The 14,544-nt window shown below is 38.7% G+C and overlaps 1 protein-coding gene across 1 annotated transcript in view; it reads right to left on the bottom strand.

The window, feature by feature from the left end:
* Window positions 1-14,012, bottom strand: part of LOC107731482 (peregrin) — a 29,457-nt gene extending 15,445 nt beyond the window's left edge. Inside the window, exons 1-8 of the mRNA XM_016542575.1 lie at window positions 14,008-14,012; window positions 13,694-13,883; window positions 12,061-12,348; window positions 5,827-6,341; window positions 4,233-4,401; window positions 4,029-4,160; window positions 2,302-2,430; window positions 1,527-1,878 (exon numbers count right to left, since the gene is read on the bottom strand). Coding sequence (XP_016398061.1) covers window positions 1,527-1,878; window positions 2,302-2,430; window positions 4,029-4,160; window positions 4,233-4,401; window positions 5,827-6,341; window positions 12,061-12,348; window positions 13,694-13,883; window positions 14,008-14,012 — 1,780 coding nt within the window. The remainder of the gene's footprint in view (window positions 1-1,526; window positions 1,879-2,301; window positions 2,431-4,028; window positions 4,161-4,232; window positions 4,402-5,826; window positions 6,342-12,060; window positions 12,349-13,693; window positions 13,884-14,007) is intronic.
* Window positions 14,013-14,544: the final 532 nt, after the last annotated feature.

Raw genomic sequence — 14,544 nt, forward strand, 5'->3', positions numbered from 1 at the left:
CTGCGTGAAAGGAAACAGACGGCAGAAAGCGGCATCCTATTTTTCTTTAGGCTTACTTTACAAAAGCACAAAGATTTGTTTTTATTGTGAACGTACACAAATAAAGGCAAACCTTTTACAATTCCAATTATCTTTAATAATAAATAATAATTTTCCATTCAAATACATCGAATATGGAAACATTTGATTTTGTGTGGAATGAGAGACCCAACGTACCTTTTTTTTTTTTTAACGCATAGCGTATTTTAACCATGCAGCAAACCGTTTGAAATATTTTTATAAATTACTGAAAAAATAAATAATTAAATTACTTTTTAAACCGTTTTGACTTGACTGCGAAAATATGTAGTTTATCGGTGTTCTTCAAAGCCACCTCAGGTATTTTCATAATTATGTATATTTATAATCCACTGCTTATCGACATAGCCTTTTTTACAGTACAGAATATATTTTCTGCCTCATTCTGTGATAAGAAGCCACATCAGATCACAAAAGGAAGTTATTTCAAACACTCGACTGATGTTGCAGAGTAAAAACTTGTTATAATGTTCGCTTTTGACATCAGGTTTAAAAACGCTTCTCATTACAAGGGAAGATGTTCGCCGCGTGTTGCTTTTTCAAATGCATGTTATAAGCGGGAGGCTTTTGCTCATCTCAGCAAACACACAAATAGAGCCAATCTGGAGAGAAAATAAAACGCACGGAAATTATTTAAATGCAAAAATGAAATAATGACTACTGTACAGTTCTCACTTAAGAAATCATTCAGACGGCGGGAGTGGAAGCAGGATTTTGCAATGCTGTCGAATTGCAGTCTCTTTTTAATGACAGGCCTTACACATTTGTCAATCTTCCCTGCTTGCTATTTGGGAAATGAACCCAGCACTCTTACTGGTTGAACTCTTCTTCTGCTGTTGTTTGATTTGAGTACTGCGCGTGGACAGAGGCGTCAGCAGGTTTTTGCGTAGAGTTACACATTGTACCAGCGTACTTCGAGGTTAAAAAATATGCATACAGGTTGGCAGGTCTGCCATCTCGGTCTTGAGTTGGAGCGTCAATTGCAAACATTGCAATTGTGTTTTAAAATCCAACAACGAGCAGCATGAAACCATTTAAAGAGGTGCATTCAGCGGGATATGAAACAGCCAACAAGTATAATGATCCCAAACGTAACTACGGCGTGCTCTCTTCATTTTATCAAATGATGAGAATCACATCTATTCATTTTACAATCCTGCTACTAGCATTTTATTTAGATTAAAAACCCCTTTAATTCGGGTGAGGAAGCTGGTGTTTTGAGTGGCATTTGCACATCCTGTCATGACTGTATGCCACTGCAATAGATGCATTTTGCAGTATTAAGGTTAATGATCATTCGATTAATTGATTGTTAATTTAAACGATGATCGATCATGGGAATGATCGAAAATTGACATCTCTAGGCTGGACACAGGCATTTAATATGCTAAGACTACTAAGTTAAATGCTAGTGTAATTTTCGTGTAATTGTTAGATAACATGCTCACCGTCATCAATGAGTGATGCTGATCTCTCTCGGTCTCTGTCTCGCTGTCTCTCTCGTTCGTGTGGTGAATCTGGGCTTGGCTCTCGAGGAAGATGCATGCCTGTCTCGTAATCAAATCCGATTCTCTCTGCCTGTCTGCGAGCTTGCCGTAAAACAGCGGCACCTGCTTCTCGCAAGCGTAGCGCAGCACGGTAGAAAACCGTGTCTTTGGCGTTGTACTTCAAACAGTTGTTGACGATCAACAGAAAGTCACCCTCGAAAGCTTCGAAGCTGAGATAGCGATGCGACTCTAAACACTTCCACATGGTCTGGAAATCCATTGGGCGCTCGATGTGGTCCAGGTAATCTGGGACCTGGGGAAGACACAACACAACCACACTCACAGTAAGGGTTATATCTGAAGTATTCAGAGAACTTCACAACAGATGACAACTCTGGCGTCAGAGCAAAAACAGCTTCACATTATGTAACGCAGAAAACAAAAAAACAAAAGACAAAAATCAGTAGAATTACTATGCAATGAAGATTTCCAACTCATGGATGAACCACCTTCATCAGGCTATTGATTGAATGCTTATAATTTAGCACCATTCCAGCAACCACAGCTATATTCATGGCGAGAAACAAGTGGAAAATAGAAAAAAAAAAAAGAAAAACTAAAGCTGGCCTTTTTTTGTAACAATTAACTGAAAAGTAAAATACCCTAGAGGAGTTCAAAACACCTCTGTAAGGGCTGTGTGTGTGTGTGTTGTGTGTGTGTGTGTGTGTGTGTGTACCTCACTTAAAGGTACAGGCTCAGTGAAGAAGTTATTGGTGTCCCGCTCCTGCAGTTGTTCCAGTGCGTTTCGCAAAAACACCAGGAACGGAGTCAACTGCATCTCTAATGCCACCTCCTGCATTTTGATCTGAACAAACAGAAATATACATCAGTCAAAACAACACAGAATGCAAGTGAAATTATACAACAAATACTTTTCTTACACATAGCACAAATGAGTCATTCCCTCACTGATCAACGACTAACTTTAAGCTCTAGTAGGCATCCTCTTCATTTCTTGCCATTGTAAAAATAAAACATGAACATTAACTGTTGTTTGCAACCCATTTTACATGCACAATTTGAGGGATTTATGAGAGAAACAGGATATTTATCAAAAATAAATGCAGGACAGGACTTTATATCATCCACTGAGAATTAATTGGGCGATTAAAAAAAACCATCAGAATGGAGTCAGACAAAACGTGAATTCACTAAAATGCCTGCGCATCTATTTGACTATTGAATAACAGTAAGACCAGCGACTGGTTGCAAGAAAGGTTCTCTTGACTTCAGGAGTTTGTTGCAACTGGATGTCAGGGGGGCTCAATTTTAATTTAATGCTGACTTATTTTAAGTGTCATAGAATGAAACCACATACTTTCTCACTTTTAAGGATGATGTCTAACACTGTGTCCCAAGTACAAGCGACGAGGCGACACATGATAAAAGGTATCTTTTTCATGTTAATCAGAGGTTTTGTCCTAACTAGCAGTGACCCGCAAAATTTCTATTTTAGAAACGGTTTCTATTTCCACGACGTCGCGGCTGGAACAACATACAAACTATATGATAGTAGATAATCTCACGTACTGATTATGTGCTTTATTCAATGTTAAAAGTGTCTAATAGGAGTTTAAATATCATTTTGTGTGACCTTATAGCCATACTGAAAGCAACAACAGACAGTTTACCTCAGATTAAATAATATACACTGCAAAATTACAACTGCAATAAATAATGTTATGTGATTAATGTTTTAAATACAATATAATATACAAATAAGAAATGTTGGGGGGGTAAATGCATACTTTTCAACATACTAAACCACCAGTAGGTGGCGGTAAGTCACTTAATGAGTGAGTCATTCATTCAACCGATTCGGGCAAAACGCTTAATCATTCAGGAACAAAACACTGCCGAGTGTTGCTTGGAGATTGTGCGATACTCCTGCTGTGATCCTTGTTTGGAACTATTTTCGTTGGTGAAACAGAACAAAACAGTAAATATTGTGTCTAAAATGTAAGTAACTTAACTACTTGACTAACTAACTTTAATTGTTTATTGAACTAAAATGTATTAAAATCAGAAGTATAATTTTTTCGTTTCGATGCTTCGCTGTTATTTTTGTCACTTAAGTTTTAATCAGGATGTTTGGATGAAAAACAATCTTCGGTCTGTCCAATGATTGCAAACGGTCATTAGTTCCGTCAGACTGAAGATATTATAGCGGTAATGTGACCAAACATATTTAAGACCCATCAATCTGAATTTAAAACACTTTAAGACTTTTTAAGGCCTTTTATTAGGAAAACATTATTCAAGACTTTTTAAGGACCCGCGGACACCCTGAATAAACCATGCTTAATGGATAAAGGGATTCGGCAGATAGAACATGTTGGAGGACCTTCCCCTAGTATGAAAAACTTGTGTCGTCGTGTGTAGTTAGGACACGTTGAGTCTTACGGTCTCTCTCTTGAGCTTCTCTCTCTTGCGGATGAGCTCCACCAGCAGTCGGGCTCGTTCCAGGTCGTGCCGGAGTCTCTGCCACGCTTTTAGCTGCTCCTTCAACACCGAGTGCTTCTCCTGGCCGTCCCTCTGCTCAAACACACAAACACAGCGTCAGTGAGAAGCTCCGCTCGTGTTCTCCCGGCGATCTCGTGTACGCACCGTGGCGGGGAGCGGCTCAGCGTTGCGCTGGGACTGCAGGTGCGTCTGGAGACGCCGCAGGAGAGGAACGCCGTTGCGGCTCTGTCTCTTCAGCGTCCAATAGCTGTGCAGCCTCTGCATGAACTGACCCTTCCTCTGCACCGTCAGGTTACTGGTGATCTTACTCAACCTGAAGCAGGAGACACCACACTAAAGCTTCTGGAGTGCTCTGCTCATTTCATCTGACCATTGCATTTCCTTAAGAACCATTGAACGTTTGAAATTACACTGCCGTTCAAACGTTTGGGATCAGTAACATTTTTATTATTATTAAACAAGTTTCTTATGCTCATCAAGGCTGTATCCGTTTGATCAAAAATACAGGGAAAAAATTTATTTTGTGAAATATTATTGCAATTTAAAATAACAGTTTCTATTTTAATATAATTTAAAATATTACTTATTCCTGAAGCAAAGCTGTATTTTCAGCATTATTACTCCAGTCTTCAGTGTCACATGATCTTCAGAAATCATTCTAATATGCTGATTTATTATCAGTGCTGGAAACTGTTGTGCTGCTTCATATTTTTGGGACCTGTGATACTTTTTTCCAGATTCTTTGATAAATAAAAAGTAAAAAAAAAAAAAAATATTATTTATATTATATTATATATTTCTTTTTTCTAAATAGAAATATTGTGTTACAATATGCACTACTATTCAAAAGTTTGGGGTCAGGCATTTTTTCTCTCTTTTTTTATTTTGAATAATTGTTCTTTTTAACTTTTTATTCATCAAAGAATCAAAGCAAAAACTATCAGAGGTTACAAAAAAATATGAAGCAGCACAACAGTTTCCAGCACTGATAATAAATCAGCATATTAGAATGATTTCTGAAGATCATGTGACACTGAAGACAGGAGTAATGATGCTGAACATTCTGCGCTGTGTTACAGATATATTAAAACAGAAAACCGATAATATTTCACAATATTATTATTTATTTTTTCTGTATTTTTGATCAAATACATAGAGCCTTGATGAGCATTTATTTCACTTGAAATAAATAGGGGCCTTCAGTGTCATTACTCAAAGTTAGAGTAACATTACATTATAGGGGTAATTTATTAATATGTGACCCTGGACCACAAAACCAGTCATAAGGGTCAATTTTCTGAAATTGAGATTTATACATCACCTGAAAGCTGAATTAAGCTTTGAAATAAGCTTTCCATTGATGTATGGTTTTTGTTAGGATAGGACAATATTTGGCTGAGATACAACTATTTGAAAATCTGGAATCTGAGGGTGCAACAAAAAAATCTAAATATTGAGAAAATCACCTTTAAAGTTGTTCAAATGAAGTTCTTAGCAATGCATATTATTAATCAAAAATTAAGTTATATATTTACGGTAGGAAATTTACAAAATATATTCATGGAACATGATCTTTACTTAATATCCTAATGATTTTTGGCATAAAAGAAAAATGTATAATTTTGACCCATACAATGTATTGTTGGCTATTGCTACAAATATACCCCAGCGACTTAAGACTGGTTTTGTGCTCCAGGGTCACATATTATTTTGGGATCAAAGCAGATATCGTGCATACTTGTGCGGTGGAATACACGGCACTGACACCACCGGCGCGGCCGCTCTCCTCTCAGCCAGGATCTTTCTGGCCCTCTTCATCTTCAGCCGTGACTTTGCTTTGGCCCTCTTGGCGCGCTCTGAGCTCCAGCCCTTCCCGTCTTCCTCGCCTCCCGCCACATCCTCCTCATCCTCCGCCTCGCCCTCGCTGTGCGAGGAGCCTGCGCTGGCCCCTCCCACACCCCCCAGCGGTTGGGCGGAGCCTGGCGGCGTGTGGATGTCGCAGTAGGCTGTTTTGCGCACGCTAAATGAAGTCCCGTTAGCGCCGGTCTCGCGCACAGGCTCCATCTTCATGTAGAGGCCGGCCTGCTGAGCGCAGGTGACGTGGAAGGCGGTGTAGCAGTTGGCTTTGTGGCACTGGATGCAGGCGCCAGAGCCGCGCTGTTTACAGATGTAGCAGGTCAGCTTCCAGCGGGCAGGAGGGATGTGCTCGATGCTGTCGATGGGCTCCAGGAAGACCGTATTAGCAAAACACACCTGTCAGGACAGCAGGAAATGATATGAGGAACACATCACCGGAACGTGTTATAACCAGACATAATGTGATGAAGCGCTGAACAAAAAGTGCCTTCCTTACAGCAGGGTTATTAATCGTTAAAACTAAATCCATAAAAAAAGTCTATTACCTAAATTTATTTTTAAAAAATATATATTATTTCAGCTAGCTGCCAAGGCAAGATTTCACATTTTTGCAAAATAACCCAAACACACAAACTAGGGATGCACTGATTCTATTTGGCAGCAGGGCTGGGTTAACAATATCGATTTCATGAGCGATCTTCATGTTGATGATGTGATATCGATTCTTAAATCCCAAGATCGACCTTTCAGTCTATGCTGCTTTTTGTTGATGCATCACGTCACTAAACATTTTTTTGTAATAAAGAAAGAAACAATGCTTTTAAACTGACAATTTTATCACAAACTTCAAGCAATAAATGCTGTTTTAATGTGGCTTGACAGATCGCTGTAGCGTCTCAGTTTAAGCGGCACCTCTTTACTATTTGTTACAACACAAAATAAACATGAACAAAGGCATGTTGAAAGAAAGAGAACAACTTACTAAAATGCATCATGTCTCATGTAATCGATCAAATCAGTTGAAAGATGTCAATAAAACAATAATGTCACATAACGTCACATTTACCTCAGGAAAAACATTCAATGTCCATAGCATATCAATGTCAATAACTCTAGAAAGGAGCATTTTGCTAAATATATGCACTATATCACATATTCTTTATATGTTTTACTTTAGCTGTTAGTGTCTTCATTATTGAATGCATGTTTGAATACATTTGTCATGAAAGTAGTTTATGACAGCTACCATTTAAATGTTTATATTTCAGCAACGAATTGGAAAAGAAACACTTACATCATTAAAAAAGTTGTTATGTGCAGTTTAAATGTTTGCATTAAACTAAGGTTTTTTTTATTGTTTAATTTGATACAGTATATCTAAAAATGCATAGCCTAGTAATGTAATAGTTTGTTACGCTTGGGGATGTAACGATGACCGGTTTGACGATAAATCATGATAAAATTCCCCATGTTAGTATTACCGTTTCATATTTTAATTATCATTATAGCCGTATTCGATTACCGCGATTTGAACAGCTGAGGATAAATAAACACTGTCCAGCATAAAGCAGAGTTTTCAGTAACAGCACAGCAGCAGTTGCGTTTTGTGTGAAAACATGGCGTAAAGCTGGGAGGTTTTGTAAGAGTGCTAAGGGAATTATACAAATGAATATATGAATGAGTTAATTATATGAATGTACCTCTGAAGATTCTGTCTGACTTCAGAAAAGATTCGATGGCATTTTGTTTTCATCTTCGCTCCATGTAATACCTAATAAAGTAGTGTTTTAATCACAATGCTGGTTAACTGGGAAACAGCTGTAATTCTGCTGCTCCATCAGCGCCACCTGCTGTCAGAGAGTGGATCAACAGAGACTCACTTTCACATTCAGTCTGTGTGCAGTTTCTGTCTGGCATTTTACTTTCACTTTCGAATTAGCGGCAATTTGGTGTCAATCGATTGAATTGACAACAACAAAACCGTGACACTGTGTTGTATCGAACCGAACCGTATCGTATCGTAACACCCAGGGCTCAATTTGTGCCGAAACAAGCCGGATCCTGATCCGGCACCTCCGAATTTGTCCGAAATCTGATCCAGCACCTCATTTGACAAATCCCCTCCTCACGCGCCAATGAAAGACGTTTGTGTTGACCTATAGCGTGCATATATTTCATGAAAAAAACTTCTATTATGAGCAGGCTTGCCTAGCATCTACATTTGAAGCAACAAACTTGAGCGCGCAAAGAGATGCGACGTGGCTGCTCTCACAAACCCGAATGCACGGATCCAATACTGATACACGCGCGTTTTCTTTCTCAGATGTTTACATTTAGTTAAGACAAAACCGACTGTGCTTATGAGGATAATCGCCAGGACGGCCATTTTGACGTCATTTTTTGTGTGTATTTGGCTGTGTAAGCGCAACAAGCTGCGAAAAATAACTCAATTTGGTACTCGCGAGGCGGCGCAATATGCGCACTATGGATGTGACCGTGAGCGCATAGGAAACCCCTTTTGGCGCACGCGAGTATCGAATGGCTTAAACTTAAAAAGATGTGCAAATGATACAGTTTTGTGACGATGCAACAATGACTCGATTAGGCAAGTGACAATTCTGTGATTGTCCCGAAACCCGAGCAAAAGTCTTGTATCGCAGCGTGCAGACGAGATGCGCTGTTGTGAAGCCGCTTTGAGAGTGAGAGAAGACGCTGTACAGCTGAATCACTCACGCCGTTTTCAAATGACTGATTTAATCTGATAGTATGTGTGGATTTAATTACTCATCTAACCTACATGCTCTATTGAATATGTTTGCAGGAATTTCCCTCATTATAAACTCGAAAGCAGATTAAACATAATTCTATTACACAGAGATTTAAGGAAAAAAATCCATGACTTTTCTAAAACTTTTTTAGGTCTGGAAATGGCCGTTTAAAAATTTCACGACTTTTCAATTTTTTTCATGACCGTAAGAAAATGCACACTGTTAATCACGTAAGCTGGTCTTGCATTGCGCGAATGCTCCGTTACCTCTCCCTCCTCTAATCATGCCGGATCCGTCACCCCACTTTGTTCCGGGACCTCGCAATTTACAAATTAAGCACTGGTAACACCCCTAAAATACATATAATCATTTATTAATAATTTATCATTTTGACTTAACCCTTTTTTATTTAAAGGCTGAAATGTGAGATTTACCATTTTATGAAACTTTTTCAAAGCTTTATTGGAACATTTTGTACATGCTATTAGATAAACTCATGTTATTTAAAATCCAGACATCATTGGTAATGTTCTTGTTTTAGTGTTTATGCAAACAAAAAGTAATTTTATTTATTGTTTGTTGATTTTAAATACAAAACTTGGTGAAATTATTTATGTCTCAGTACTTTTTAAACATTTCCAGCACATTTAAAATTTTTACCGTGATAATACTGATAACAGTGATAATTTTGGTCACTATAACCGAGATAAGAAATATTCATACCTTTACATCTCTAGTTACGTTTAAACTTTGATATTACAGTAATGCATTAACTGACAGGGTTTGCTCTGTAGTTTACAGATTTAGCTTTTCCTTAAGAAAACCTGACATGTACTGTACCTGATATCCAAATGAATCGAGATCAAATCAAGAGTGTGTGAATCGGAAACCTAAAAGTGAAATCTAACCAAACCGAAACAGTTAAAGGGTTAGTTCACCCAAAAATAAAAATACTGTCATTAATTACTCACACTCATGTCGTTCCAAACCCGTAAGACCTTCGTTCATCTTCTGAACACAAATTAGGATATTTTTGATGGAATCTGAGAGCTCTCTGACCCTGCATAAACAGCAAGGGAACTAACACGATCAAGGTGCAGAAACGTAGCAAGGAGATCGGTAAAATAATCCATGTGACATCAGGGGTTCAACCGTAATATTACGAAGCTACGAGATTACTTTTTGTGCGCACGGATATGTTGTGGCGCAGCTGACACAGAACAACATACGCTGTTTGCGTTCAGTGGATATTCTCCAAAATGGCGTCAGGGTGACGTGGAGGAGAAGAATTGTTGAATAAAGTCGTTTTTTTTATTCGCACAAAAAGTATTCTCATAGCTTCGTAATATTACAGTTGAACCCCTGATGTCACATGGATTATTTTACCGATCTCCTTGCTATGTTTCTGGATCTTGATCGTGTTAGTTCCCTTGCTGTCTATGCAGGGTCAGAGAGCTCTCAGATTCCATCAAAAATATCTTAATTTGTGTTCCGAAGATGAACGGAGGTCTTACGGGTTTATTTCCCTCATTATAAACTCGAAAGCAGATTAAACATAATTCTATTACACAGAGATTTAAGGAAAAAAATCCATGACTTTTCTAAAACTTTTTTAGGTCTGGAAATGGCCGTTTAAAAATTTCACGACTTTTCAATTTTTTTCATGACCGTAAGAAAATGCACACTGTTAATCACGTAAGCTGGTCTTGCATTGCGCGAATGCTCCGTTACCTCTCCCTCCTCTAATCATGCCGGATCCGTCACCCCACTTTGTTCCGGGACCTCGCAATTTACAAATTAAGCACTGGTAACACCCCTAAAATACATATAATCATTTATTAATAATTTATCATTTTGACTTAACCCTTTTTTATTTAAAGGCTGAAATGTGAGATTTACCATTTTATGAAACTTTTTCAAAGCTTTATTGGAACATTTTGTACATGCTATTAGATAAACTCATGTTATTTAAAATCCAGACATCATTGGTAATGTTCTTGTTTTAGTGTTTATGCAAACAAAAAGTAATTTTATTTATTGTTTGTTGATTTTAAATACAAAACTTGGTGAAATTATTTATGTCTCAGTACTTTTTAAACATTTCCAGCACATTTAAAATTTTTACCGTGATAATACTGATAACAGTGATAATTTTGGTCACTATAACCGAGATAAGAAATATTCATACCTTTACATCTCTAGTTACGTTTAAACTTTGATATTACAGTAATGCATTAACTGACAGGGTTTGCTCTGTAGTTTACAGATTTAGCTTTTCCTTAAGAAAACCTGACATGTACTGTACCTGATATCCAAATGAATCGAGATCAAATCAAGAGTGTGTGAATCGGAAACCTAAAAGTGAAATCTAACCAAACCGAAACAGTTAAAGGGTTAGTTCACCCAAAAATAAAAATACTGTCATTAATTACTCACACTCATGTCGTTCCAAACCCGTAAGACCTTCGTTCATCTTCTGAACACAAATTAGGATATTTTTGATGGAATCTGAGAGCTCTCTGACCCTGCATAAACAGCAAGGGAACTAACACGATCAAGGTGCAGAAACGTAGCAAGGAGATCGGTAAAATAATCCATGTGACATCAGGGGTTCAACCGTAATATTACGAAGCTACGAGATTACTTTTTGTGCGCACGGATATGTTGTGGCGCAGCTGACACAGAACAACATACGCTGTTTGCGTTCAGTGGATATTCTCCAAAATGGCGTCAGGGTGACGTGGAGGAGAAGAATTGTTGAATAAAGTCGTTTTTTTTATTCGCACAAAAAGTATTCTCATAGCTTCGTAATATTACAGTTGAACCCCTGATGTCACATGGATTATTTTACCGATCTCCTTGCTATGTTTCTGGATCTTGATCGTGTTAGTTCCCTTGCTGTCTATGCAGGGTCAGAGAGCTCTCAGATTCCATCAAAAATATCTTAATTTGTGTTCCGAAGATGAACGACGGTCTTACGGGTTTGGAACGACATGAATGTGAGTAATTAATGACAGAATTTTCATTTTTGGGAGAACTAACCCTTTAATATTTGTAACAGCAATTTCAAGGGGAGTCACACATTCAAAAGACTTCAACACAACATCTGAAGACTCATCATCCTCTGGAGTAAATGTTCATTAATGTGAGTCGATGCCAGAGCGAAGCAGGAAAAAAAGTGAAGTAATGAAATTCAGCGGACGCCATCACAGTCCCTCCATATGCAAGACTCAGATCAAGACGATCACAGCCTTTCCTAGTTCTTTAAGAATCGCTACCTGCTGCACACACACACACAGACACACACACACACACACTGACACACACAGACACACTGGGCCGCTCACCTCAGGAATCCAGAGGGCACACACCACATGAGCCCAGCGCGCGTCGTCCGTCTGCTTGAACGCGCCGCCCTTGTTAGGGCACAGGGCACAGTCCACGGCTCTGGAGGGCGACTGCAGGCAGCGGCGGCACAGCCACTGGCCCTCGGGGATGTAGGGAACGCCGTAGCACTCCTGATGCACTGCCAGGTTACACATGTCACAGAACAGGATGACGTTGCTGTTCTGACACTCGCCGTCGTTACAGATGCAGCACACGGCATCTTCATCGATCAGAGAGCTGGGGTCACCCTGCAGGAGTGGACGAGCATCGTCAATCTCACACGCGCGCGCGTGTGTGTGTGTGTGTGTGTGAGAGAGAGAGTTTATGTGTGTGTGTGTGTGTGTGAGAGAGAGAGAGAGAGAGAGAGAGAGAGAGAGAGAATCTGAAATAGCAGAAAGTTTCCTGTGAGGGGTAGGTTTAGGGGTAGGGTTGGTGTAGGGCAATAGAATATACGGTCTGTACAGTATAAAAACCATTACGCCTATGGGATGTCCCCACTTTTCACAAAAACAAACCAGTGTGTGTGAGAGAGAGTTTATGTGTGTGTGTTTGTGTGTGTGTGTGTGAGTGAGTGTGTGTGTGAGAGAGTTTATATGTGTGTGTGTGAGTGAGTGTGTGTGAGAGAGAGTTTATGTGTGTGTGTTTGTGTGAGTGAGTGTGTGAGGGAGTGTGCAAGATGACATCACAGGGGCACAAACATTTGCATAAAATCCGCCTCCCTATAATGAGGAGGTGGTTTTAAGCTATGAAAGGATGTTTTAATGCTACAAAGACCTCTTATATGGCAAAAGATCAAGGCTAATTTGATTTCTCACTTCATGACCCCTTTAAAGGGATAGTTCACTCCAAAATTGCATTGAACGTCCATGTAACGAATACTTTGACACTTCAGAAAGTTCATGATCCATATGAATCAAGTGCTTTAATCCAAGACTTCTCACGTTATATGATGAACAGATTTAAATTGTTATTCACATATAAACCTATATTGAGCACATCACATATACTGTATATACAAGCCTCATTGGTTCTTGTGTGTCAAGCAAGCACATCTGAGCTGCAGTTTGCGCATTGATCAATGTTTATAAATGAATAAAATCCTAAATTAAATCTGTTCATATTATAAAGCAATTGTGTCAGAAAACTCGGGTTAAACCACTTATTTACAATGTCTTTATTAACTTTCTACAAGCATTACATTTTTGGTTACATAGACTTTCAATGGAGGAAATCTCTCAGGTTTCAGTAAAAAATATCTTGTGGTGTATTTGTGTTATGAAGTCAAATTAAATAGTTTAGAATGAGTAAATAATGGCAGAATTTTCATTTTGGTGTAAACTGACTCAACTTTAAGTGACTGTGAACAGTTTTATGTTAATCAAACATAAAAAAGAATCATTCACTGCTCTTGACTGAATAACTTTTCTAACTCAAATATAAGCATGATTGTGAATCAGTATTGTTAAAATTGTGGTTTCACATCCGCCTTATTTCCAGCAAAATAAAAAATGACATATACCATTATCAAGACCAAAAATGGTCATATCGCCCCAGCATGATGTTTCAAAAAGTAAAATAATTGTCTTCGCTCACCTTGTTGTGACTCTCAAAGTAGGACTCCTTCTCCAGGCGATCCATCAGGTACTCAAAGACCTCCTGAGGGATGGGCACCACCCCGTCAGCGCGCCGCTTGTCATTCATGATGTCCAGCCAGATGTAGTCTTCCTCGTCTATATCGTACTCCACCTCCTCATCCAGCTCCTCAGCAGACTTATCGATGTACCTGAGAGGAGGTGAAGGAGACGCAGGAAGGGTGAAGAATTCACATCATACCTCACGCCACACACAAATGAGCCATACATGTCTTCAGTGGTCAATAGAGACATTTCTGAGAGAATTATACAAACATCATCTCTATAATATGACAATGATCCACAATAACTTGACTATAATCGCTCCAGCAGCCTGCCTCACACGAGACCACAGCAATCTATTCCCAATGGACAACATCAAGTCCCATAGAAAACTGGCGTCTCATTTGAGTAGCAGTTTCATTTGGATATGTCACAATAGAGAAGAAAAGATTATTTCATGCCAGCTTGTCAACCCTAACTGTGTTAACTATCACCTACACTCAGGGCCTAAAACTAACTTTTTGCCACACCTGCCAATGGCCGGTGACATGATCAAATTTACCGGCCAAAAAATTTTTACCGGCCATGAAACTCTGCAAAAACAGGCAGTTATTACTACTACAATAACTAAACATATTTACAATGTTTTTAATTTGTCCTGCTGGTGCATTTTCCCTCAATTTTCCCTATTAATTATAGCCATTCAACATTACAGTATAATTGATTGACATTATTTTTAACATTTAATAGGCTCTGAAATATATAACAACTTTTAATTTAAGTGATTTTAAAACAATCTTCACAAACTAT

The sequence above is a fragment of the Sinocyclocheilus rhinocerous genome, unplaced genomic scaffold, assembly GCF_001515625.1.
Source record: "Sinocyclocheilus rhinocerous isolate Xijiao unplaced genomic scaffold, SAMN03320098_v1.1 scaffold1811, whole genome shotgun sequence".
In the NCBI taxonomy this organism is placed as follows: domain Eukaryota; kingdom Metazoa; phylum Chordata; class Actinopteri; order Cypriniformes; family Cyprinidae; genus Sinocyclocheilus; species Sinocyclocheilus rhinocerous.